Source organism: Halichoerus grypus, chromosome 2 (genome assembly GCF_964656455.1).
Source record: "Halichoerus grypus chromosome 2, mHalGry1.hap1.1, whole genome shotgun sequence".
Taxonomy (NCBI): Eukaryota; Metazoa; Chordata; class Mammalia; order Carnivora; family Phocidae; genus Halichoerus; species Halichoerus grypus.
Window position 1 is genome coordinate 149,725,956 of NC_135713.1, and position 26,366 is coordinate 149,752,321.

At 52.0% G+C, this 26,366-nt stretch overlaps 1 protein-coding gene across 4 annotated transcripts in view; it reads right to left on the bottom strand.

Moving 5' to 3' along the window:
- Positions 1 to 8,083: 8,083 nt before the first annotated feature.
- ZZEF1 (zinc finger ZZ-type and EF-hand domain containing 1) overlaps positions 8,084 to 26,366 on the bottom strand; it is a 103,732-nt gene continuing 85,449 nt past the window's right edge. For 3 of the 4 annotated variants that reach the window (XM_036078417.2, XM_036078416.2, XM_036078418.2), the window contains 12 exons: positions 24,874 to 24,993; positions 23,433 to 23,624; positions 22,629 to 22,729; positions 21,335 to 21,470; positions 20,872 to 21,231; positions 19,335 to 19,478; positions 18,754 to 18,922; positions 18,471 to 18,569; positions 17,919 to 18,084; positions 12,685 to 12,838; positions 12,126 to 12,197; positions 8,084 to 10,466 (listed from right to left, as the gene is read on the bottom strand). In XM_036078417.2, coding sequence (XP_035934310.1) covers positions 10,386 to 10,466; positions 12,126 to 12,197; positions 12,685 to 12,838; positions 17,919 to 18,084; positions 18,471 to 18,569; positions 18,754 to 18,922; positions 19,335 to 19,478; positions 20,872 to 21,231; positions 21,335 to 21,470; positions 22,629 to 22,729; positions 23,433 to 23,624; positions 24,874 to 24,993 — 1,794 coding nt within the window. In that variant the 3' untranslated portion in view covers positions 8,084 to 10,385. Of the gene's footprint in view, positions 10,467 to 12,125; positions 12,454 to 12,684; positions 12,839 to 17,918; positions 18,085 to 18,470; positions 18,570 to 18,753; positions 18,923 to 19,334; positions 19,479 to 20,871; positions 21,232 to 21,334; positions 21,471 to 22,628; positions 22,730 to 23,432; positions 23,625 to 24,873; positions 24,994 to 26,366 lie in introns of all 4 variants that reach the window. The other variant, XR_013445915.1, reaches the window with a different exon arrangement.

Here is a 26,366-nt window from a genome sequence, read left to right on the forward strand (position 1 = left end):
TTGTCCATCAGGTTGCAAATCTGGGGTGTGGGAAACTACCACCCATGGGCCAAATGTGACCTCCCCCTGTATTCTGTAAATTAAGTGTAGCTGGAACATGAGCTATGGACGGTCTGTGGCTGCTTTCAAGCCACAATGCAAGAGTGGAGTCATCGTCAGAGAGACCACGTGGATTGCAACGCCTAACAGAAAATCTTTACAGAAGACTTTACAGAAAAGTCTGTGCCGATCCCTTTTCTAAAAGGTAATATTATCATGTCACTCCTTTGACTAGAACGTAGCACTTTCTCAGTAAGAACTAATTTCTTTACCCTCGTAGGCAAGGACTTCCATCGTTTTAGCCAGAACTCCATATCCATCCTCCTCTATTTATACCTTTAATGGCACATCTACATGTCTGCTGCCCAGTGTGAATTCACTGTAGTTTACATGGTACTGATGCTCAGAAATGGAGGTGTAAGTGTGAATGTGTGAGTGTGAGCGTGTGTTGACTCTTTATTAGCCACGGTATGCGAGTAGAACACAATACAGTAGCGTGCTTTCTGTCTCACAGTGACGGCCACGTTATGTGGTTACCTAATGATATCAGAAGGAATCTACCTTCACAGAACAAACTTCATCTAGGAGGACTCTCAAAACCCTTGTCCTGGGCCCTATGCTCCACCGAGGCTGGGGGCACACAGAGGGACAGAGACTCACCCTGCCCATCAGGGTTTTGAAGGGTACCTGCTATCCCAGGACAAAAGATCCTGAAACCAATCACTCACCTGTCATCCAGCCAGGCAGCTGTGAGAGAGATCTACTCCTACAGGAAGGACAGACCGAGAGACAACACATGACAACATGGTGTGACAAGTGCCACTACAGAGGACGGGGAATGCTCCAGGAGGATGATCACAGCTGTGTCACTACAGGGGACGCTCAGGAGGACTGGGGGTGTGCAGGGTTGGCCAGAGCAGGGGCAGGGGACAGGGAATGCTCCAGGAGGATGATCACAGCTGTGTCACTACAGGGGATGCTCAGGAGGACTGGGGTGTGCGGGGTTGGCCAGAGCAGGGGCAGGGGGACCGGGAATGCTCCAGGAGGATGATCACAGCTGTGTCCTTGTGGGCTACACGTGTCAGTGTGACCGGGTATTGGCCACACAGGAAAATGACAGGGCGGGTGGGGGGAGAAGTAGCTGCACTGTGTTCTGCAAAGCAGAAGTTTCAGGCACAAGGAACGGCTGCCCTGAATGCTGCCCCTCTCTGACCGGCAGGAGAGCTTCGTTACCATGTGTCTATTCACTGTACCTCTGCTCTCAATAATTTATAGACCCCGTTTTCCCCATGAAGCTCCACTTAGTTTAATCAACTGAGAATAACCTTCATCTCTTGCTTAGAGGGTGCCCCAGGGAACCCATTTGTATGAGGATTCAGGGAAGAAAAATGGTCCTTACCTGCTTCAAAACTGCTGTACCCACACAAGTAGACCTTGAAAAAATGATTACTTTTTTTTCAGCTGGGAGGGACTTAATTGGAGAATTTCAGTCATGGGTTCTTGGCTGAAACATGTTGCCTTCCCCCCAAATTAGTAATTTTTTTTAACACTTTGCAAAACTACATTCCAAGTTTGACATGCTCTTGCTTTTCTTTACATTCAGGGCTTTGAAACAGAAAAACGAGAATATCCCTTTGTATTAAATTTGGATTTTGCCAACATTCCATAAAAATGGTCATTATTTTTATATATCTTTCTACCACCTTCTTTTTTAACTTATTTTATTTAAATTCAATTAATTAACATATAGTGTATCATTAGTTTGAGATGTAGAGTTGAGTAATTCATCAGTTGCATATAACACCCAGTGCTCATTGCATCACGTGCCCTTTTTTTTTTTGGAATTTTTTTTTTTAGATTTTATTTATTTTTTGACAGAGAGACAGCAAGAGAGGGAACACAAGCAGGGAGTCAGACTGGGAGAGGGAGAAGCAGGCTTCCCGCGGAGCTGGGAGCCCGATGCGGGACTCAACCCCAGGACCCTGGGATCATGACCCGAGCCGAAGGCAGACGCTTAACGACTGAGCCACCCAGGCGCCCCCATCACGTGCCCTCCTTAATGTCCATCACCCAGTTACCCCATCCCCCCGCACACCTCCCCTCCAGCAACCCTTGGTTTGTTTCCTATGGTTAAGAGTCTCTTATGGTTTGGAGCAGCTTCTTGCAGATTCCAGGGTATGCCTGGTTCTAAATAAAGGCTTCTTTCTTCTATTTGCACTTACAGGAGAAACATTTCTAAGCTTCTGCTCATGTACTGGTAACTTGCCCAAAGCAAAGATGCCCCAAATCTTCCTCCTTACATCTGTGTTCTAGGCCCTGATCTTTCCAGGCTTCTATTGGCCAGAAACAGGGACAGTAATAGTAGGTATGCCAAAGGTGAAAAAGAACAAAACATATTATGGGGTTTCTGATATATATTTATGATACAGTCTAAAACTGAGGAAAATTGTGCTGAACTATTTTCTCCTACCCTAAGTTCTTGGTTGTTTATTGGGCCAGTAATCTTTGCTGACCTCTGACCCACGACTCTTCTTTGTTGTCCTGAGTTTTTTGCTTCCTAACCCCAGCTTGCCTTTCCTTGATTCTACGTCCTCAGATGGCTAAGTTTTCTTCTGCTCTCTGCTCAGGGATGGCATGATTTTAGAGCTCAAGGAAACTCTTCAAGGAAGGGATTCCAGTGACCGAAGGTGGCAAGCACATCTCAGGTCACTAGAGTTTGTCACATCTGCCTCACGGTAGCAGACTGGAGAAGAGAGAGAAAGAAGAGTGCGGGCTGCTGGGGCGCCCGGGATGCACCTCACTGTCCACCCAGCACCTTCAGTGTAGACGCCCCACCTGTGTCTGCCCTCGAGCATGTGGGTACAGTGGCAGCTGGGGTGGGGGGATTGTGTATGCGAGAGAGACCGAGACCGAGACAGAAAAAGGGGACAGAGGACAGAGAGCGAGGTTTCCTCACTGGAAATCTAAAAAAAGTGCTGCTTTGGGAATTTGGTGTATCTGAAAATGAGCCATAGCTCATTTGTATGATTCTCCACAAATGGATAGTTTGGTCTTTTTGTGTTTAACTCTTACACGCAAGCTGCACTAACATTGTAAGACGCGTTGGTGCACACATCCTGAAGTTTCTGCAGGACAGATTCCTGGATGTGAGATTGCTAAGAATACATGCATTCAGCGTTTGGGTGGATCCTACCTCCAGGAAGGCCACACCTGTTGGCACACCCACCAACAACGTGAGAGTTTTCTAGTTTCTGCCACTCTCGTGGATAAAACAATTGTTTGATGTAAATTTTAATTACAAATAACATTGCACATCTTTTCATGGGCTTTTCGGCCAGTTATAGTTCTTTCTCTGGAATTTATACTGACGTACAGTATGAGGCAGAAATTAAACTTCATTATGTTGTTTTTCAAATAGAATCTAATGTGCTTACAAGCTCTCCTCCCCTCTAACTTGTGTACAAAGTTGTTCGTGTATCTTTGCTGTCATGCTAACAGCCACGGCCTGGTGGGCAGAACTCTTCTCGTCTGGCTGCCCGTGGGCCTGCCTTGGTCAGGGCCTCACTCCCGTTCTCTGAGAGGCTCCCTTTCTCTGAGGAGTAGCCGGGGGCCAGCTACCTCAGCACAGACGCAGGGCTGGGATGGCTGCTTGTAGGAAGGATGGTGCACCCGTCATCATTGTGACTGATACACCTGGGACCCACGTTTACCCACTTTTTTTTTTCTAACTCATTGTTTTATTTTTAATCTCGATTCCTTTCTGTTATCTTGCCTACGTTTATTTTTTTATTCCTAACTTCTTGACATGAGTGCTTCGTTCTTTTAATTTTGCCTTTTTATATTAATAAAAATGCACTTAGAGTTAGGATTTTACTTGAATAAAACTTTGACCACCCCCTCTCCACACACAATTTTTATATTTTCCACTGTCATTAGCTGCAAAATAGTGTGCAATTGCATTTTGGATTCTCTGTTTTCACCAAAGACCTAGGATAGTTCCCTTCCCTTCTCTTATTCTGATTAGAATTTCTAAACCTTTTCTTAGTTACATTTGGTTTTATGGCATATAATTTCTGCATTAAATGTTTTTATAATTCATATCACATAAAACCCACCATTTAAAAGTGAAACACAATTCAGTAGTTTTATGTTCACCGTGTTCTAACAGCCACCCTCACTATCTAAATTCAAATTATTTCCACCATCCAATTTCTGCTTCCTAAAATATTAAGAAAGCCATTCGCATTAACTCAAGTAAAAAAGGGGGATCTCCCAGAAACAAAGTGCAGGACCAATAGCTGGACTTCAAAGGAAAACACAAGCACCAGGAGCTGCTCTAGGGCTGTGACCCCCTCGCTCCGCAGAGTAGTTTCCTGCTCAAGCAAGCTCGGCATGACCAGGAGTCCACTTGTACAGAGCTCCCTACGTCCAGGGCTCACCCCACTGTGTGTGTAGCTTGGGCCGGATGTTCACTCCTGGTCCGATCGCCTGTGCGGCTATAAGGGATGGTGATTTGCTTAACCCTCCAGCAGGGCTAGGAACGGGGTCAAGTTCCCTCAAAAAGATTATATGGGAAGAGACGCCACATCCATCAAACCCAATCCAATGGCTTGAAATAGGATCCGTTCTTAGTAACCTCCCGTGGGCCCTGGAGAAGGCCCTCTCTGGGTCCGGAGCGTGAGTATGTGCACACAAGCGGGTGGTTGCTGCTAACTGCTGCGAGCCTGTCTTGTCCGGACAGAGGGCGGGTGGCTGTGCTGTGGTTGGCTGGCCTGTCGGTGGAGGCTGTCCCTCTAGGAACTGGGCATTCCCGCCGGCCATCATTCTGGGAAGAACCGCAGACAGCGACGACTTGGGCCTGGGGCTGGGAAAGGCCGTTGCTACCCTTTCTCATCCTGAAGGGCACACTTGTCCTGGAAGGCCCTTCCTCCCAGGTGGGAGCCCCTTGACTGATGACCAGAGCTAGCCAGCCACCTGCGGCCGTTCCCGTCTGACAAGCCTGACTGTGACGTGGGGAGGAGGGAAAAGGCCCCGGTCCACACGCAGCCTGAGGGCAGAGGGAGCGCAGGGCCGCCATCAGCACGGCATGGCTTTGCCACTGAGAAGGGACCCTCGGGAACAGGGGGCAGGCTGAGGGCCTGAGGAAAGCGAGCACGCCAGAGTGTCTGGGAAGGAGAGGAGCACCTTGGTAACACCTGCGGCCGTCTGTGGCTTAATCCGCCAGACGCGCGCCCCAGGACCATCTCCCTCCACAGCCGGTCTCAGACGGGAGCTCTGTCACGTAGGCCTCGTGTTTTTCACACAGCCTGCTGGGAGTCGAGAAAGACACTGGCCCATTACCACTGGATCTGCCCACTTCTGCACTCACTTCTAGCAATTTCTGCCTCCTGTAATTGCTTGTGGGATTTGGCGCAAAGATGTGTTTTTAATTACACATTATAGTCTTTACCCACAGACAATATTGACACACAAAACTGCTGGTCCGGGGACGTTTTTTGTGTTGAATTATATTACCTCATGCTACGCCCCGAGTTCCTGTCTTAAACTCATTCTTTTCTATTCAACCTTTTGGGTTCAAATCCGTTGCTTTTGGATGTTTCTCTCCACTTCGGTACGGTAAATTTCCACACTTGCTGATGGGCACGTTGGGGCATCTTGCCCAAAGGGCAGCTGAGACTCACGCAGCGGGCACGGGGACCCCCCAGGCAGAGCTTCTGCCCAGTCGTCACGGATGCTGCGATGCTCAGCAGATCTGGGAGGACAACCGGCAACTCACGGGTCTCCCAAGTTTTTGAAACATGAAGCAAAGTCATGGCTGGCAAACATCGGCTAACCACTCGCATGAGCAGACAGCGAGGCCTTCTCCCCTGGGACTGTGTGGTGGGCAGCAGTCAGGCTGACCCCCTCGGCTGCGAATGCCCCAGAGGGAAACAGAGCCCGGGAGTGAGGGGCGGGGGAACCAGATGCAACTCTCGGGCTTTTCAAGTTTGTCAGTGAATTCTCTTTAAGTTCGTTTGGAGTGGGTTTAACTTGCAACTGAAGAGCTCCACCTGCTTGTGCGCACATACGCGCTCCGTACCCACACAGAAGGCCTTTTCCAGGGCCCGTGGAAGGTTACTAGGAACGGATCCTGTTTCAAGCCAGGTTAGTGTGGGAAGTCGTGAGCACAAGGCAAGCGAGCACGCCAGAGTCCCTGGAAAGGAGAGGCACCTTGGTAACACCTGTGGCCGTCTGTGGCTTGATCCGCCTGACTCCGGGAATTGTCACGTCTTTACTTTTCCATACACTGTTCGTGTGAACGTCACGAGACGGATCTACCCCACATTCTCAACCTCTCAGAGTCAAATTGTTGCTTGCATTTGCGTCAGTAAGGCTTTTAGCTGTAGGAGACTCCCCAACATATTCTCTCTCTCACACGCACGCACACGCACACACCTACTCGGGCACACCTGCTCGCACACATGTGCACACACATACACGTGCACACACATACGCAGTCCGGAGGCTGGTAGCTCTAGGGCTCATTCACTGTCCAGATGATGTGATCATGGAGTCAGACTCATCTCTCTGCTCCAACGGCCTCGTGCTTCCCCTGGAGGCCAGGGAGCCGTGGGAGTGCCAAGCCTCTTGCTCTCACCATAGCCAGAGGCAACAAGCAGGGGCTGGATCCCCCCTCCTCAAAGCCTCCCAGCAGACTTTAGCTCAGTTCTCTGCAGAACTAGGGGGCACAGGCACCAACAGGCAGGTCTTGGGACAGTGAGCATCCAGCAAATAGAAACGAGGGGACGTATCAAGCGTGACTGTCCTCCTGAGTCAGCAGAAGGCCCTACCTTTCCTGAGATTAAAGTATCTCAGCCTGCAAAAGAAGGGGATCTGTTGGCAGGGGAGAAGGGGAACGGGCAAGAAGGGGCCATCAGGTGAGTGACCGCGTGCCACAGGTGCACGGGGCCACGTTTCCCTCCGGCCTCACTCTGAGAGCCTGGCTTTGTAACCAGGGGGCTCTGCTGTACAAATTCGCACGCTCAGTGAACAGGCAGGTACGTGCTGTGGTGGCGGCTTCCAGGCCCCGGATCTGAGCTGGTCTGGCTCTGCCCCTTCCTGTGTGACCACAAGCTGACCCGTCACGGCCTCCAGGTCTGGATCACAGGAGGGGTGGGGCTGGTTGTTTCCCTTTGTTCTAATAAGGCTCGACTTCATCTTGCCTCTGTGGCCTTCAGCTGTTTGCTCCCGTGCTGCTGTGAGCAGATGACCTTCAGCACGACCTTCAGCACCTCTGCTCCGGCTCTCCGCGTCCCACCGCAGCACAGGGCAGGGCTCAGGTGGACTCTGGACCGACTTCTGAGAGCGAAGGCGACGGGGTGAGGAAGGAGAGAGCGAAGATGGGGGCCGCGCAGGGGCACCCCGTTCTGCTGAGCCTCACTCCGGTCTCAGGGATGGTGAGGGCCGACACTGGGTCCCGGCTACTGCCCGACTCCTCGAAGGCAGCGTGGGGGCTCTAGGAAGACGTGTCAGATGCTTCCAGCTGGAGCAATGGGCCTGGAAGGTCCATGAAGTCCGGCCCCCACCGAAATGTCTAATTCACAGAAGCCAGCGCTCGGCCCCAGGAACGAGGCCAAGAGGGAGCAGAGCAGTGGGTGCCAAACCAGAGACGCCAGCAAGACTGAAGGAGGAGGAAGCCAAGACCCAAGGACGGGCAGATGGCAGCCCCACATTTGGACAGAAGCAGGCCAGGAGGAGCGGCGGCCCTGTGACTGGAGCCCTGCCTCCCTGTGAGCCGCGCAGGGTAGCTGACCTGGGGGTCACCAGTGTGGGTGCAAACCTCCCAGCAGCTAGCTGTGCGGGAGCGACGCGGGGTGAATATAAACCTCGGCCGCCGGCTTCCTGCGCGGCTACAGTCCAGGCTCGGGCCAGCTGAGACACTTCTGGTTCCTGCCAACCCCGAGTCCTCAAGATTCCAGTGATTCCATCCCTTTGGGCTTGGAGGAGAGGGGAGAGGAGGGGAGGGGAGGAGAAGGGAGAGGAGAGGGGAGGAAAAAACCCCACACACAGTTGGACTTTTTTTTATATAGAATTTGTACAATATATTTCTCTTCATTTGCATATTTTACCCACAACTTAACATCCTTTTTACAGGCTGAACTCACTCAGCTTGATATAATCAAAATTCTTTCTTTCAAACAAATAAGAAAAATTCAAAATCGTAAACCCGTAAGAAAACAAATTAAAAATGATGATGAAAATAAGTCACCCCTCCCATTAGGAGCAGTGTCCATCTGTACAACATACAGGGTTTGGGTCAGAATCTCTTTATGGATCAGGCACGTGTTTTCACGACACCTTTATTCTCGCCGGTTTTAGCTCTTGCCTGGCAACTCTGCCTCGGAGAAGGATCAAAGGGAGGCTGGTCTCGGAGGCGGCGGGTCCTTGGTGGCGACCGGGTGGGATGCAGGGCGACCGGGCCGGTGGGGCGAGCAGGGGAGAGCAGCAGCTGGGTGTGAAGCAGAACCTGGGCTCGCTCTGTGCAAAGTGGGCAGAGAGACCAGAACAGCCAGGGCGAGGACAGACAGCAGCGGGCCGAGGCTGGCGTTTATTTACAATTCGGCCTCCCGAGGATGGAGAGCAAAGTCGGTGGTGACGGCCCCCAGAGGCGTGACCCTGCCCTGCCCGTCTGTCCTGCCTGGGTCAGTCAGTCCGGGTCATGAGGACTGTGGATGGCAGCAAGGTGAAGGCCTGAGTGCACTGTGTTGTCTGTCTTCCAGGCCGCCCCCCACCCCCGTCAGTCGGGGCCCCGACACCTGCTCTGTGACCTCCCTCTGCACTGCGAGACCTACCTGGCTCTGGGTGGTACGCACGTGGGGCCTTCTCTGGGGGTGCAGGCAGAGCGGAAGATGAGAACGGGTTTCTACCAAGCCACAGTAGCAGCCTGCTTGCATCCCGACACCATGGGGGACCAGACCAGGCCCAGGGCCTCAGGTCACCAAGTTCCAGGACCTGCCCCCTGTCCCCTTTGAAGGGTCCCTCACAGGGCGGCTCCTCGTGCAGCTTGGGGGCTTGACTGAGAACTGAGCTCTAGGGCTGCAGGAGGCTGCCGCCCCGCGGCCTCCTGACCCAGAAGGCAAGAGTGCTTCTGCAGGAAGACCCTCCTGGGACCTGCAGTCTCGGGCCCTTCCAACCCAGACCCCTGCAGCCAGCAGTCACATGCCGGTGCTGACCTGCTCAGCTTGGCCCTGTCTGCGAGGAGCCTTCCACGGGCCCCGTGTGGGGGGACGTGCTCAGGCCCAGATGCCGTCCTGAAATGGCAGCTGCCGAGGCGCTCTTCACGCCGACGAGTCCCACGGGCCAACCCAGCCTCACACTCCAAAGCATGGCTTTGGAAAGAGAATCATCATCAGCACTTCAGGGCAAGACTGCGACCACAAAAAGAATGGAAAACAGCATTCTTGCCAGACCAATGACAGCCGAGCAAGCACGCAGAGTCCCAGAGGTGGATGCGACGGGTAACCGTGACCACAGAGAAGAAATAAAATCATCATATATTCTTTGTTTTTTGGTGTTTTTTTTTTTTACTTCTAAAATAAGATCTCATCTAACACTTCAAGTCTTCAAGTACAGAAGCTTTCACGCGAACAGCGTCTCCCCTGAATGACCGTTCCATTGGACACCCCTTGAAGCCTCGCGGGGGTCATGTGGTTCTGTTCTAAAAACGTCAGGTGGAAACTGAAATATGTGAAAACAACTAAACGCAGATGTGCTGGGAGTCAGAGCAGGAGCGGTGCACATGGACGGCCCACTGGCTGTGACCAAGGGCTCTTGTTCTCCCCGAGGACTTCTGTGGGACGGCCATGTGCATGCCTGGGGGCCAGCAGGTGGCCAGGACGAGCTCTCACCGGCTTTGGTGTGGACTGCCCAGTCTCAAGAAGCAAGAGCAAAGGAAGGGCGCCCAGGCCAGGCCGCTGCTGCTGCAGGTCCTGCTGAGAGGGCAGCTCTGGGCCGACTCTAAGCGCAGGCAGCCCCGCTCCACGGAGACAGAACGCTTTCCAGAGACGCTCCTTTCAGCTCCTCCTGGGCTGTGGCTTCCGCAGGGACAGACCCTCTGAACGACCTGCCCTCCTGAATAGCTCTGTAGTGCTCTGCTCTGTCTCACGTGCTGTGGTGCGTGCAGGTGCTAGCTTGGGACGCAGCAAGTTCTTGGAGGCATGGCTGTTTGGCATTCCACTTGGGGTGGAAGTGGGACCTCAAGGGAAGCCGGGCACGGACACCACAGGCATTTTCCTGAATGAGTTTAGATGTCTGCTCTAAAGTCCTCGTGGACAGATGGGCCAGTTCCATGCACGCCATAGCAAGGGCTAACACTCGACATTCCAGAGGCGGGTTGCCTTGTTCGGGTAGTTGATGGCCAGGCTGATAGCAGCAATGTTCTGCAGAGCCTGTGGAGGGAGAAAGGGTGACTGCCAACGTCGAACCATTCATTTGCTCATTCATTAAGTGCACACCGGACAAGACCCTCAGCTGAGCACTGGGGGTCATCGGGGGGAGTAGGGACAGACATGAGCCAGCTGTGGTTCCCCTCACCTGGAGTACCAGCCCAGAGTGAGAGACAGATTCTCCCAAGACCCCATGAGAGCTGCAAACATAGGGCAGAAATATTATCACTCCCCCGAGAGAGAGGCAGGTGCAATGCTGGTGGGCTCAGTGGACCTGGAGGACAGGGTCCACAGGGCATCTGGGCAAGCTCTTTAGGGAAAGAGAAGAGCAAAGAGGAGCAGAGGGGAGAGACAAACAGCCAGTGCTGGGCCACAGGGTGGGAGGGTGCTGGGAAGGGGTGCCCTGGAGCCAGGCTGAGGCCGCCGTACGAGCTCAGCGCAGCAAGACGCGGAGCACTGGTCCAGCACAGAGGACGGGCTGTGGGAGGGTCAGCATGAGGGCGAGGAGACGGGCCACAGGGACAGGCAAGAGGGAGCAGCCCACAGGCACACACGACGTGCAGCTCTTGGTGCCGTATGGTCACATCCCAGATTTTTGCTGTGTCATGAAACCAGGGTGGCAGTGACAGTGCGGGCAGGGACCTGTTAGAAGGGAGGGAGTTTCTACTCTGCCTACAGGTCTCCAGAGAATGCACACAAACACCTCTCAGTTGATGGGGGATTCCCGCGTCTTCCCTGCGAGAGGACCCTGTGTTCACTGAGCAGACTCGCCAGGAATAGATGCCTACTCCCACGTGACCCTGGGCAAAGCTCCCCCGTGTCTGAGCTCAGCGTCCCCATCTGCCCACTGGAGGGTTGGACCACAAGTGCCAGGATATTCAAGGGGTCTGTGAGCCTAAGGCTCTCAATGTGTGGTCTGGGCCTGGGGTTCCTGAGACCCTTTCAGGGGCTCTGCACGGTGAAAAACACTGTTGCAGGATACTAAGATATTATACTGTCTTCTCCTGCCTTCACGCTCCTGCGCACCCCGTGGAGTCTCCCAGAGGTGCCTGTGAGCCAGGATGACCACGGCCGCTGGGGCGTTGGCCCGAGGCCTCCCGCCAGGGTAGACACGAACGACCACCGTCCTCCTCGAGAACCACTGTATTTGAAAAATACAGCTGTGTTTCACAGAATGTGTGATTCATATTAACATGGCATGAGTTTATTATTTCTTAAAACGAACTGATAAGTGTTAAAATTTTTTGTTTCAATTTCTAAATTTAAAACCTCATTTAATTTCTAATGGCGTATATCAATATGTACAACACGTCAACATAAGCTTTTGGGGATCGTCAATAATCTAGAAGTGTAAAGGGATCCTGGGACCAAACTGTCAGCAGCTCTCCTATCAGGGAAAAAAGTTACATCCAAAATTATCTGAAACCTAAGTGTACGGAAACTTCAGCCAAACTGTCGATTTAAGGCATTAGTTGGTTTGGTTTCAAAGACACAAATTCTTGCTGGCATCTTCCGAGCTCATGGTCTAACGTGAATGACACTGATAAATGGGCTCAACGGCTCTCGGACAGCACAGGGAAGCGACTGGGGTGGGACAGAGCTCCATGTCGACCCGGGGGGCCGCGGGGATGGGGACGGCCAGCTCGGACAGGGAGACGGTACCTGCGCCACGCAGCGGAGAAGGTGGTCGTCAGTGGTTAAGGCCAGCAGGTAGTCCCGCAGCAGGCCGAGCTCCTGGGGGGAGAGCAGAGACGCAGCATCACCGGACCAACACCCACCCGCAACCACAAAAGTCTCGTTCTGCTGGGCACCTCATGGCACCACCTCCCTCGGGCGCTGTGGACGGGGCTGGACCGGGGGTAGCCCGGTGCCTGGTTCCAGGGGGGCTCCGCCCTGACTCACCCACAGGGTCAGTCTCCTCATGTAGAAAATGAGGGGGTAAGCTCAGGAATTTTGAAAGGCCTTTCATCTCTCACATTCAATGGGCCTACTGTGCTCATGGGAGGAAAAAATAGGAGGAACAAGAACCTGACCATTTCATCTTCCAGAATTCACTACTATTAAGGACTAACTGAAAGCAGTTCTTCCCCCTTTGGCTTTAGGCCTGACAAAATAAACAGTCTTCCCGGGGGTCGGGCAGAGGTGAGGACCTGGGACATCAGGCCACGCACACCCCCATCCCCCACCGGGGCAGCAGAGGAAGCCCTGGCAGGACCCTCACCTGAGCACGGTTCTCGGTGACGAAGAAGAGCTCGGTGAGGGCGCGGTGCAGGGGGAGGAGGATGCCAGGCTGCGTCACGTCCTCAAACAGGCTGTACTCCATGTGGGTGAAGAGCTGCCACAGCGGCTTCAGCAGCGCAAGGTCACAGAGGTCACTGCGGGGGCGGGGGGCGGGGGTCAGACGTGAGACAGACGCCAGCTGACCGACTCCCCCCACAACTAGTAAAGTCATTACCCTCCCCAAAAATATTCACCAGCAGCAAACAGGGAAAGGGGCAGAACCCAAACTTCAAAACAGGACTCCAAGGAAGCGGGACACTCTGGAGCACAGTCGTAAATCAACCGCACCTCTTTAAAATGGGTGCTACGACGAACTGCCAACGGCAGCGGAAGAATCTCAAGATGGATGTTACGTGGAAAAAAGCAACAATAAAACTGCACATACAAAATAAAACACAACTGCACATACAGTATCGTGTGACCACGTCAAAAACAACAGTGAACAAATACACAAAAAATGTTATCCGTGGTTGTCCCTGTCAGTTTCCTAGATTTTTTTTTTTTTAATATTTTATTTATCTATTTGAGAGGCAGAGAGAAAGAGAGACAGTGTGCATGCATGAGCAGGGGGAGCAGCAGGCAGAGGGAGAAGCAGGCTCCCCGCTGAGCAGGGAGCCCGATGCGGGACTCGATCCCAGGACCCTGGGATCACGACCTGAGCCTAAGGCAGACGCGTCACCGACGGAGCCACCCAGGTGCCCAAGTTTCCTAGATTTTCTGCAACGCTCGTTGCTTCAACAATCAGAGAACAAGAAAAGATTTAAAAGACGGTGATGACCAATATTACAATCTTAGGCTCATAAAACATAAGAAATATGCTAATGAGGGTGCTCGGGCCAGAACCCTTTGCAATTCTGTGGGCCTCTGGGGAGAGACTCGTTGACATTTTTGACTCAGAGGGAGGAAGTACTTTTCATTCCATTTCAACATCCTTCAGAGGAGAAAAGTTATGAAGCAAATAATATTCTGGGCCTCACTACGTGACTTTATGATTTATAATCTTAAATTTTGCCTTTTCTCTTTAATGTATGACTTTAAAAAGTATTCTGTACATTTACTCTTGGAGCCAATCACTTTCTCCCAGAGCAGTGAGCCTTCCTAAAGTAAAGCAAGGGGAAAACTTGGTTTGATTTAAAGAGACAGCTCTACAGCGGAGCTTCCAGGAAAGCGCTCAGGGAGTGAGGTCAATGCACCTGCGTGGCTCATACCACGTCTGCCCACCCTCCCTCCCCTGGGACTGCCTTTCCCCTCTGCCCACCCAGTCTTGCCCCGGGCCTGAGGAAGGTCAGCACACTGCAGAAGCACATCCACAACGCGGCCAGGAAGGGCCCAGCCGTCTGAAGACGGTTTCAAACCCATCACTCAACCAGACGGTTCTCACCGCAACCTGCTCTCAAAAGAACAGAACTGAGCCCCTACGGGCTAAGGGACCTTTCCTCACACCAGGACAAAGGGGAAACAGCAATCACAGTCCGCTTACCCCTCCCTCTGCTGCCTGCACGCAGACGGACTGCTCTCCCTGACTCGGAGAGCCCTTCATTGTAAAATTACAGCTCCGTATTACACCAGAAGATGCCCTGCTACTTCGGTATCACTCCACTCTGACTGGCACCTTGTGTCTGTGTGCCTTAAAAATGCTGGGGTCGGGGGCACCTGGGTGGCTCAGCCAGGTAAGCATCTGACTCTTGATTTTGGCTCAGGGCATGATCTTGGGGTTGTGAGAGCGAGCCCCCTGTCAGGCTCTGCACTGGGTGTGGAGCCTGCTTGAGACTCTCTCTCTGCACCGCCCCCTGCCCCCCACTCACACGCTCTCTCTCTCTCTCTTAAAAAAAGAAATGCTAGAGAGGGACACTGAACCCCTGACAGGCAGGGGTCTGAGTGTGTGGACGATGCGTGGGGCAGAGTTGCCAACACCTGCCCTCCAAGATGAGGAACGAGGCAATATATCTTTAATCCCCACTTCTACTCAATACCCTATGGGAGGTCCTGGCTAGTGCAAAAAGGCAAAAAGACAAAAAAAAAAAAAAAAAAAAGCTTCTAAGGACAGAGAGGAAGAACTAAAACCAGTTATTTGTAGATAACATGACTGTGCTCTGAATAATCTATACACGCTCTCTTAAAGTTAACAAATAGAGCATGGTCGTTGCATACAAAGGAAATACACAAAAACTAATTACATATGAGCAGAAACAATTACAAATAAGAATTCTAAAACACCAATTACAATAGCATCAAACCCATTAACTTCCTAGAGATAAATCTAATGGAACGTTGTGCAGGCCGTCTACACAGAAACCTGTAAGACGTGACTCAGACCTGAGCAGTGGAGGACTGTAGAGAGGAGCCAATATTTAACAATTGTGGGTTACGGGGTTCAGTGTTGTCAAGAGTCAAAACCCCATCAGGTGAGAGGAGGCGTGTGCACATGTGCGTGGACAGAAACAAACACGTGGAGTAGGAACTATGAGGTACCGGAAATTCTGGCCAGAGCAGTTAGGCAGGAAACAGAAACAAAAGGCATCTACACTAGAAAAGAAGATGTAGAATCGTCTGTGTGCAGATGGCATCCTACACAGAAAACACCAGACTCCACAGAAGAAACATCAGAACTAATAAATTCAGTAAAGTCACAGGGCACAAAATCAATACAGAAAATCAGCTGCATTTCTACGCACTAACAACGAACTATCAGAAGGAGAAATTAAGGAAACAAACCCATTTACAATGGGATAAAAAAGAATAAAATACTTAGAAATAAATTTTTGCGAAGGAGGTAAACAGTCTGTACACTGAAAACTGTCGAACGCTGAAAGAAACTGGAGAAAACACAAGTGTAAAGGATGATCCGTGTTCAAGGCCTGAAGAATACGGTTAAAATGTTCATGCTGTCCAAAGCAATATACACAGTCCATGTAGCACCTATCCAAATCCCAACGGCATTTTCACAGAAATAGGAAAAACCACCCTAAAATTCATGTGGAACTACAGAAGACCCTGAATAACCAAATCAATCTTAAGAACAAACCTGGAGGCCTCACACATCCCGATTTTAAACCATGATACAGAGCTACAGTAATCCAAACAGTACGGTACTGGAACAGAAACAGGCATAAAGACTAATGAACAGGACAGAGAGCCCAGAAGGAAACCCATGCATATACAGCCAATTAATTCTGACAAAGGTGCCAAGAATATGCAATGCGGAAAGGACAGTCTCCTCAACACATGTGTTGGAAAAACTGGATAACCACATACAACAGCACGAAACTGGCTCCCTCCCTTACATCACGCACAAAATCAAGTCAAAATAGATTAAAGATTTGAATGAGAGACCTCCAACTGCAAAACTCCCACAAGAAAACATAAGGGCTAAGCTCCTTGACATTGGTCTTGGCAACGATTTTTTGAATTTGACACAAAAGCAAAGAGACATGGGACTACATCAAACTAAAAAGCTTCTGCGCAGCAAAGGAGACCATCAACAAATGAAAAGGCATCTATGGAATGGGAGAAGATATTTTTAAACCACATACCCAATAAGGGGTTAACATCCAAAATATACAAGGAACTCATTTAACTCGATTTCAAAAGAACCCAAATAACCCAATTAAAATATAATCAAAGGACCTGAACGGACGCTTTCCCAAAGAAGACATGCAGAAGGCCAAGAGACACATGAAAAGACAGGGGCTTGTATCACTCATCATCAGGGAAATGCAAATCAAAGCCACAACGAGATACGGCCTTGCATGTGTGGGGATGGCTATCATCGAAAAGACAGGAGACGACAGGTGTTGGCGAGGACGCACTGCTGGTGAGAACGCACACGGGTGCGGCCACTGTGGAGACCAAGATGGAGGTTCCCCGAGTAATTAAAACCACAACTACTGTATGATCCAGGATTCGCACTACTGGGTTTATAGCAAAAGCACACAAATCATTACCTCCAAAAGATACCTGCACTCAAATGTTCACAACGGCCAAGGCTGGAAATAAACAAGAGTGTCTGCTGATGGAAGAGCGGATACAGCCAATGTGGTGCTGGGCACACAACGGAGTATTCTTCAGCCACGAGAGCATGGCTGTTTGCAACACGGACGGGCCTGGAGTAGAATAAGCCCGAGAAAGACAAACCCTGGGCGATCTCAATTCTATGTGGAAACCCACACAAACCGAATAAACTCGTAGACACAGAAAACAGAAAGGTAGTTGCCAGGGGCTGGGGGTGAGGGAGACGGGGAGAGGCCGGTCAAAGGAACAAACCCTCCAGCTGTGAGGTGAATAAGGTCTGAGGATCTAATATACATCATGGCGACAACAGGAGATAATGGTATATAGCGCTGCATCCTTTTCAGGAAACAGAAATTTCCTGAAAAGCCAGTTTCAGCAAGAGAGGACACTGTCAGTGTTGTCACACACAGCAGAGGTAACCACGTGAGGTGCTGCGTGCGTTAACTAACCCGACAGGGAACGCTTTCACCACGTGGACATACATGACATCATCACCTTCTACGCTTTAAATATACTACAATTTTTTCAGTGACACCTCACTAAAGCGGGAAAAACAAGAGAAAGGAAGCAACCAATTCTAAGATGTATGGGATATGCAGGGCTGGATAATCCAGGACATCCTCGAAGAGGAAGAACAACGGGTTTATACACTGAGATACGTACATTTGTCCTAAAGCTACAACACTGAACACAGTGAACCGAGAAGACCAAGGGATGGAAGAGAGCAGACACAGATGTATGCGTACATGGACCCTTCCTGGTGACAAGGGTGGCGCTGGAGTGAGGGGAGGGAAAAGCTGGTCTATGGGGTCAGGGGGAGACTCAAGTTCGAATAACCAACCCTGACTCAACACTTCGCATCACACACAGTAGTCATTCCATGTGGAACATAAGCTAGATGTGACAGAAGAAACAAGCTTGGAGAACATAGGAAATATCGTCACAACCCCAAGACGGAGTACGGCAAACATCTCCTAAACAGGACAATAAAAGTACTACCACTAAAAAAAACCAGAAAACAAAAATGCTCGATGAACTGTAAGATCTTAAAATCAGAAGCTTCTTTCCATCAGACACCCCTGAAAGAGAAATGACAAGCCACAGAGTGGGAGGGGGTCCTCACAGTCCAAACGCCCCGCAAAGGACCCATGGAGGGCAGCTCACCTGTGGGTGCAGCATCGGACGATCCTCAGAAGCAGGTGGATGGCTTTTAATCGCTGGTGGCCAGTCTGGCGACAAGCCACACCCACCAGCCACTCCCAAATTTTGGCCAGCGGGAGGTGTGGCACAACTCTTTCTTCTGACAACATCTGCTTCAAAATCTCGAACCCTGGCCCACACCCACAGAACACAGAGATTTAGAAACATGAACTGCTTGAGTTTCAATAAATAGAATAAAACAACTATGATCATTTAAATTTTGCCTAAAATTATGCCTTTGGTAAGAGCAACATAGGATAACATTTTCAGTTTCTCCTTTTTGCAACAAGCCCTGTGAATTCTAAGAGAAGTGTCTTCTGTGGCCCCGCGGGCGGCCCCTCCTCTGTCCACTCACGCTGACCACTAGCTGCCACAGCACATTCAGAGTGACATGTGGAAGTCTCCGAGGAAAGCAGCTGCTTCGATTTTAACAAACGTCGGTGACACTGTGGCCCCTGCGTCCACAGAGGGTCCCTGGCCGGAATAGCCTGCGGACGGAAAGAGTAGCGCACACACCTGTCTGGAATCGCCCCAGGTGTCCCGCCGTCACGGTGAATTTGTAACCCCACTCCGTGTTGCTCATGTCAGAGGTGAAGCGGTAGTACAGAGTATCTCCTGGGTCACACAAGAATCAGAAACAGCTCAGGACACCGCAGTAACGGGGAACGGCAAGTGACAGGCTCCTGATGAAAAAGGCTAAACCCGGGGTGACGCCCCCCCCCCACAACATCCCTCTTCTCAGTACTGAACTTAAATACTCGATGTGAAGTGTCTAGATGACTGAGGATGTATTTACTACCTGGGAGCTCAAAATCCTTCCATTTCTGCTGGGACCCACTGAAAGTGTGTCGGTCCTGCTGGAAGTCACCACTGCTGGACATGGCCAGCTCATCACAGCCCTCCTCTGTACTGCATTGCGAGTCGAATTTGATGGAGAGGTAGACTGCACCCGGTATGTGGACTTTATCCTGGGGAGGGGACACAAGGACACGTCTGTCATTCCCCAGGGCTTGTCTCGGGCCACGCCCTGCGACCCTAAGACAAGGAGGATGGGGAGCACGCGCCTGGGTACTGAGACAAAGGGCAGGGGTCTCCACGGTGTGGCCACATCATCAGGAGACAGTGCAGCCAGGGCTGAACCCAGGCCCGCACGCAGACTCAGTGTCGAAGATGCCAAGGGTTCCCTGAAAGGACCTTGTTGCAGGAGAAGTGAATGCCTCCCCCCAGGCCCAGAGCCCCACTGTTTCCTATTAAGACAAGGTCAGAAGACTGGGCTGTGGAGACTCCCTGGCTTTGGGGACACAGAGGGAGGACTGCCCAGAGGGGATGAGATTCTCAGCAGCTCTCGTAGGTCCTGCCAGCCACGTGCCCTGGACGTACCTCAAAGTTAGTGTTATTGTTATATGGGTGTTTCGACTCCCTGACTTGCACCTCCATCCCGGGCTCCTCCATGAACTGGCAGGCAGCCAGGGCCATGGTCCCCAGCATGCTCCCTCGGCAGCCCTGGAGCACCTTCCGCAGGATCTGGCAGGATGTGAGGCAGAGAGCGTCAGAGCCACCAGGGGCAGGAAAAAGGACGTGTCCGTTTCAACCCAAGGCCTATCCAAAGGGGCTGGCTTCACTCTGGCCCCTGGCCCCACCCCTGAAGCCAACTCTTCCAGCCACCTCCCATGGGGGTGGGCGGGGTGCTTGCTGTGGACTGGGACGCCTCCCGCGGCGGGGAGGGGGCCCTGCTGTGGACCAGGACGCCTCCGCCTCAGTCCTTCCTGAAAACACCACTTCTGGGAGCTCTGAGAAAGCCAAGAGAACCAATCAGAAGTGGTCCCGGGCCCTGCAGAGTCCTGAGCCAAGCAGAGGAGGGACGCACAGAGAAACAATGACCGTACAAGGGGACACGTGCCAAAGAGGTGTGGAACTGGGGGCTCCGTGGGGCAAGGACGGGGGGAGGCCATGCTCCCCTGTGGCACCTCCATGAGAGGAGTGGCTACGGCAAAGCTGCCAACACCTCCGAGACTGTGGGGCTGGGGACAGATCTAGGGGTCTCTGCAACCAGCGGTGTTCTTACACAGGCAAATTAAGGATGAGAAGATAAACTCACTTCCGGAGGAATCCCCCCGCAGGGCACACATGGGGGCGGTGAGGGTACACCGTGTGTGTGTGGGTGCCAAGGGGACAGGGATGAAGGCGGCGGCAGTAAATGTGACTCAAGATTTTTGCACTTGGAAGCTGGAAGGTGGTCAGAAAACTTCCCAGCTCAGCTGGAGGAGGCGTCCACGGCTTCCCCCCGGCCCAGACCAGGCCGTGTTCTGCTGTGCAGCTCCTCTGGGTGCATTCACCCTGGGAATCGCTACCCCGGCCCTGCTCTCAAAGACGACGTGGAAGATTTGACTTAAGAACAGAACCAGAGGCCTGGAAACTCAGAACCGGACCATGGGGTTAAGCTGCAGACCTCAAACCTGCCTTCCAGAGGCCGGGGCCTCGGACTGCACTTCCTCAAGACGGAACTCTCCCCGGTTACAGTGGAACAGGTGCAAGTGCCCCCAAACATCTGGGAGGCTCCTGTGCCACGGGGACAGGCCATCAGCCGTAATTCACCACGTCCCCTGGGCTCGGCACTGGACGAGAAGAGACAGGCTAGGACAAGCGCAGAGTCAGGCTCCGTGGGATCGCGCGGTCAGGTACCCTCCGCGCACCAAGTCTGCCCTAGGCTGGGAGCTCCGCTCCAGGCCAGGACCTGAGAGCGCCCAGCTGTGCCCCCACCCGGCCGCTGCTGCACCCACAGCTGTCGTGGAGCCGCACGCCCACGCAGGTGGCCTCCCGCCGGGGAGGCCCGCACCAGAGGAAGCAGGTTCAAACATGGGGGGGGGGGCGAGGAACAAAGGGGGCGAGTGCCCAGCCTGGCCTGCCCAACAATCACCTTCTCCCACTGGTGCTTTTCTTCCAGCTGCATGAACATGTCCAAAATGTAGGTCATGTGGGCCGGGCCACTGAGCTCCAGGGTGTCCTCACTCACTGGCACGTGGCCAGGCCACTCGGCGAGCAAGGAGGCCAGCACATGGCGGGCGTACAGGACGGCCGTGGCCTCGTTCACGCGGAACAGGTACTCTCGGACAGCCCTCTTGCTCTTGCAGTTCAGCTCCTTGTGCAGGAGGGCGGCGCTCTTGCTACGCCGCTGCTTGGCGTAGCTCTGCTGCAGTTCACTCTCTGTGCTGGCGATGAGCTTCTGGGTCACAGGGTTCGATTCAGCCGTGGCCTGGTCACAGCGTGCAGGCCGGGACTGCAAACCCAAGACCACCGTTACCGCGGCCTGCCCCCTCACCACTGGGTGGGGGCTGGGGGCCAGGGGCAGACATTTTGTGTCCGAGGTGGAAGCAACATACCAAACACGGTAAGATAATCATGTCTGTGTCCACGGCTTTGGCACTCTGCTCCTCTAGTCTCAGACTCCTACTGGGCTGCCACCTCTGAGCCAGGGTCCGAATCCTTTCATCCGTGGTGAGCTCATCCCCATCAAACCTGGGGAGAAGAGGCACAAGGCTGGGTACATACATCACAGAAAGCTAAGAGTTCAGCCCGCAGTGAAACTTGTCAGAAATACCGATCCGAGTTACTGTCCTGTTACTCTGCAATGACATTATCGCCCCCCATATTCTGCAATCTAGACTCACAGCACTCATTTATTTACTCGTGCACACAGACATGCACAGACCCCCTGGTGGCGGAGGATGCAAACTGTCCATCGGGATCTCAGAAACAAAGTTCCCAGAAGCTTTAGCAAGGTACACAAGCACCCAGCTGGCAACAGGGTGCCCAGCCCCTCTTCAGCTAGACGGGGTGATGCAACTAGGTCCTCGCCCACGGGAGGCAGCTGGGTTGAGGACGCCCTCCTCTCTCTACCTGCCCCCTCTCTGGGCTAGAGCACAGGTGGGTACGGGGGAGCCACGTGACACCACGCAGGAGAACAATACGCTGGTCATTCACAGAGCAGAGCTGCCCACCCACCCTGGACTGCCACGAGAGAAAAAACAAATTCTATCTTCCTTGACCCGATATTTCTGGGTTTCTTAGTTACAGCAGCTTAGACTGTGCCCTGCTTCATTTCACAAAGGATTTGAGGCAACATATAAGAAATACAGGAAAACAGAAACAGAAGATAAAAACATAAAAGAAAAATTAAATTGGAACTGAATGTAAGTTAGAATAAGAAGTCAAAACTAGGATATGACAGACAGAGGGGGAGATTAGCTGCGACAGGTAAAGTTCCACACACATTTGGGAGCTGGGCCCAACAACCAGGCTGAACTTCCTGGCCAAGAGAAAGGGAGTATTATTAACTTTATGGTAACCCTTGGGGAAATCCATGAAGATAATGTGCAAACAACACTCTGACCAGAAGGCCCTGCTTGGCACTGTCTGCCCCAGGACGACGAATGGGAGAGACCTTGGCATCTGCCCCAACGTCTGCACCCAGAGGGACACACAGCACAGCTCAAGAGGACTCAGGCCATGCGGCGCGGTCGGCTTTCACAGCGCTGCGTGAAGAACTGACAACCAGGTCCACGAGTCGGCCTCACAGGAGTTTTTACCCCGAGCTTGCTGGCAGGCGGCAATCATGGCCCTGCCCTCCCTTGCTCTCCCACTCGCTGCACGTCAGCTGCATCTCAGGGTCCTCACCTCTTCTGAACCTCCAGGAAGAAAGAATCGGTCCTTTTCATCTGCAACTCGTATATGGCCCGGAGGATGTGCAGAGGGGCATTGAGCGCATCGTGCGCCATCTGCAGGCCATGGAGGAAGCACAAGAGAGACGAACTCAAGGGATACAACAATTATTTTCTAAAGTCACCACAGGTTGTAATTTCTGAGTATCGTGTGGTCACTGAGAGCAAATAAAATTATAAACTCTAAAACATGGACTGCAGAATCTGCTCTGGGATTATAAATTCACAGAAAACATAAAGCACGGAAATAGCAGACCACTGCATGCAACGCTAACAGTCAACAGTTACTACCCACCACGGTGCCCTCCGCCGGATTCCCTGGAGCTGCCACACACTCAACTCCGACAACTGGCACCTCGGTCCAGAGATGTGCTTGCTTTTCTGATCCCTGCCCCATACTCTCTGGCTATTCTTCCTGCAGTCACCATTCGAGGAAGAGTGTATCCCCAGGGAACGTAAGAGAATGCATCTCAGAAACCACGAGGGGACACCATGCATCGAAGGGCTGCAAATTATGAGCAAAACTGCATGTGCTTATGTCATGGGAGAGATGATCTAAAGCTTTTAGGCCCAAAAAGCTTAAAAATGACTGGTGTAAAGATTTTTCCGTTCTTCTGGATCAATTCTGCACAATTCAGACTGAGTCTTCAGGAAGCGACTTCTCGGCACGTCAGACTGAGGCATTTTTGCATGAAGGCAAAAACACGGTGCAAGCCAAAGAGAACCCATCCCTCAGATTCACCACGGCCCCGGAACTCACCAAGAAACATATTCTGGTGGGCTCATCCAGGCTTTCCAGGGGATCCAGCTTCTTCTGCTCCGGCTCAGCAGGGCTGCTCACAGTGCCTTCCACCTCCTCCTCTTGGTCCCCTCGCTCGTCTTGCTCCAGGGCTGTGTGCTCGGCCAAGGTGTGAATCTCCTTCTTTGAGGAGTACAGCATGATGGACAGGATCTACAGACAGAAGACCATGCAGGGCAGGGGTGTGGGGGCTCAGTGGGTGAGATCTCTAACCCTTAAATGGTAGAAAATATTTGACCTTTTTAAAAGATGTAAGGATTCACAAAGAGAATGTAAAATTAGTAACAAAAGAAAACACATGAAAACATGTTCAATTTAGCTATCATCAAAGACATGCTAACTAAAACTGAGGGACCTCTGCGGCTGACAACGTAAGTTGGGATCACTTTGAGAACGTGCTTTGGCGAGATGTAAAGAGCTGTACCGTCTACTGCCTTTGACCCAGCCAGTAACTCTCCTTTTAGGAATAACGTAAAGCATGTTACAGTCAATGAAGCTGAGATCCACCTTCGTGTGTCATTTGCAGCCGTTACGACCGGGGTCATGAAAACCACCTAGTGACTCGGAGAAGCGGCCACCGCACTCCCCCACTGCATCTGAGGGTCACACACTATACCATCTGCATCTACACACGTGACAGGGACGCAGGTGGAAACGACTGGAATAAGGCAGTACAGAAAATACTAACAGTGGCCGTGTCTGTGGGGCGGAATTTGAAGTTTTTCTTTCTTTTCTATATTTCACATTTTCTGCAAATCTAATTTAAAATTTATTAGTTTTTCCTCAGAACGAGAGCCCAGATGCTCTGCAGGTTTTCCATTGCTATACTTCAGCACCGCTTTCTGAAACCGAACCAACCCCTCCTGTGGTGCTGGACAGCGGGCTCCTCGAGCTCAGGCCTCTGGGTGCCGGAGCAAGGCTGGCTGACCTCCCCCCGCACAGCGGCAGCCTTTCCTGGACCAGAGGCTGGCACACTCAGAGACCAGAGCAATTCCACCAAGACCAATCTGAGGCCCAGAGGGAACTCTGATAAGATGAAAACTATCAACTAAAATCCTACATAGAATAAACACATTATGTTTATATATAAGCAGATTTTAGCTCGAAGGAACTTTAAGGGAAGTAATAATTCACAGACACACTTTATGGCCGTGACGTAATGGTCAGCCACGTGTTTCCATAAAATACTTCTCCTCCAGTGTTCTCCGAACAAACATCAAATTCATTCTCTCCGAGACAGGAAGAACAGGTGTCATAATCCCTGTTTCCAACAGGGGACACCAATCTGAGACACGGTTCCAACGGATGCACAGAATGAGCGTGCCCGGGCCAGAGGCGGTACGGCTAATCCACGGGTCTCACTCCTGCGCGGGAAGCCCGCAGCAGGCGGCACACGTCTTACCTCCAGGTCCCGGAGGAGCCACGTTTTACTAAAACCGGTCCCTTTGCTGCACTTTTTCACCAGCAGCTTCAGCAAATCAGTCTGAAGGAAGGTCGCATGAGTCTCTTCAAAACCGTGAGCCTGCCAAATAAAAGGGAAATGACCTGCAGCTGCCTCGAGGGAAAGCCACGGGGAGAGAAGCAAGGTTCTTTCAGCCCAGTCTAGGCTTGTGGCCCAAGGTCACTGTGTGGGGAAATTCTAGAGTTGCAAGAAGGATGACACTACAAACCTCAGCCCCAACTGAGTCTGTCCACTCCATGTCTGATTCAGCCCTCGGCAAGCATTTCTGGAGCCCAGGACACTCCCTGTGTGACTCGCCCTCGGCAAGCATTTCTGGAGCCCAGGACACTCCCTGTGTGACTCAGCCTCGGCAAGCATTTCTGGAGCCCAGGACACTCCCTGTGTGACTCGCCCTCGGCAAGCATTTCTGGAACCCAGTACTCTGTGGGCTTCATCCTATAGGAACGACCCTCTCCAGCACTCTGCCTTCCCAAAGCTTCCAGTGCTCATCAGAACATAACCTAAGTCCTGAGTCATGGCAGACGGGGCGCTGCAGACTCCCTGCCTGCTCCTCTGGTCTTGCACAGGATCCTGAAGGCCCGGAGGTGTCCTTCCTGTCGCTGACAACCATGCCTGTTCCTGGGCCTGGCATCTGCGGCTCTCCCTGCATGCATCACTCTGCCGAGACCCCTCACCTACCACCTCACATTTCACCTCCTCAGAAAGGCTTTTTATGACTCATGGTGCCCTCAGAGAGTTTATTTTCTCTTTGCTACTATAATTAAACAACTAAAACACGAGCAGATTGTGATAAATGCCTTGGAAGCAACAAACAGCAGCTGCATGGCCTTGGTCCCCTCACCACGAGCACTCAGGGGGACCTGGGGCTGGAGTGCCATCCGTGCTGACTCCTTGTGCTGCCTGAGTCCTTCTGTGGCCTCCTGGGCAGTTCTGCCAAAGTCCAGGGACCCACAGACTTTTAAAATAAAACCCTTCTTTCATGGCTACTTCTGTGGGGAAGATCGCCCTAAAAGTGATCCCTTTCCCCTGCCAGGCCCCTCAGGTAGCAGAAGAACCATCTCCCCCACAAGTCAAGGCTTCTCCCAGCTCCTCCCACCCCAACTGCCAAGCCTATCACTCCAAGTCCCGTAGGACGCCGGTCCCCTTTGTTCTCCCCCTCCTCTGGCCCTACGATGGGCCAGAGGAGCTGTGGTTCGGAGGGAAGTGAGAAACTATTCCATCCAGTTTCTTCCCATCTTCCAAGGTTACATGCTCATCAGGCAAATACCTGGTTCCACGAAACGGTACTAAAAAACATATAAAGAACCAACTACTGGGAAAATTCTGTTTCTTCCTTAGAGTTATCCTTGTGCAAGACCTCCACCATTCCTAAAAATAATCAAGATCCTTTGGTTAACCAACCATCGAAATCAGATGGCATCTCCTTGTAGTAA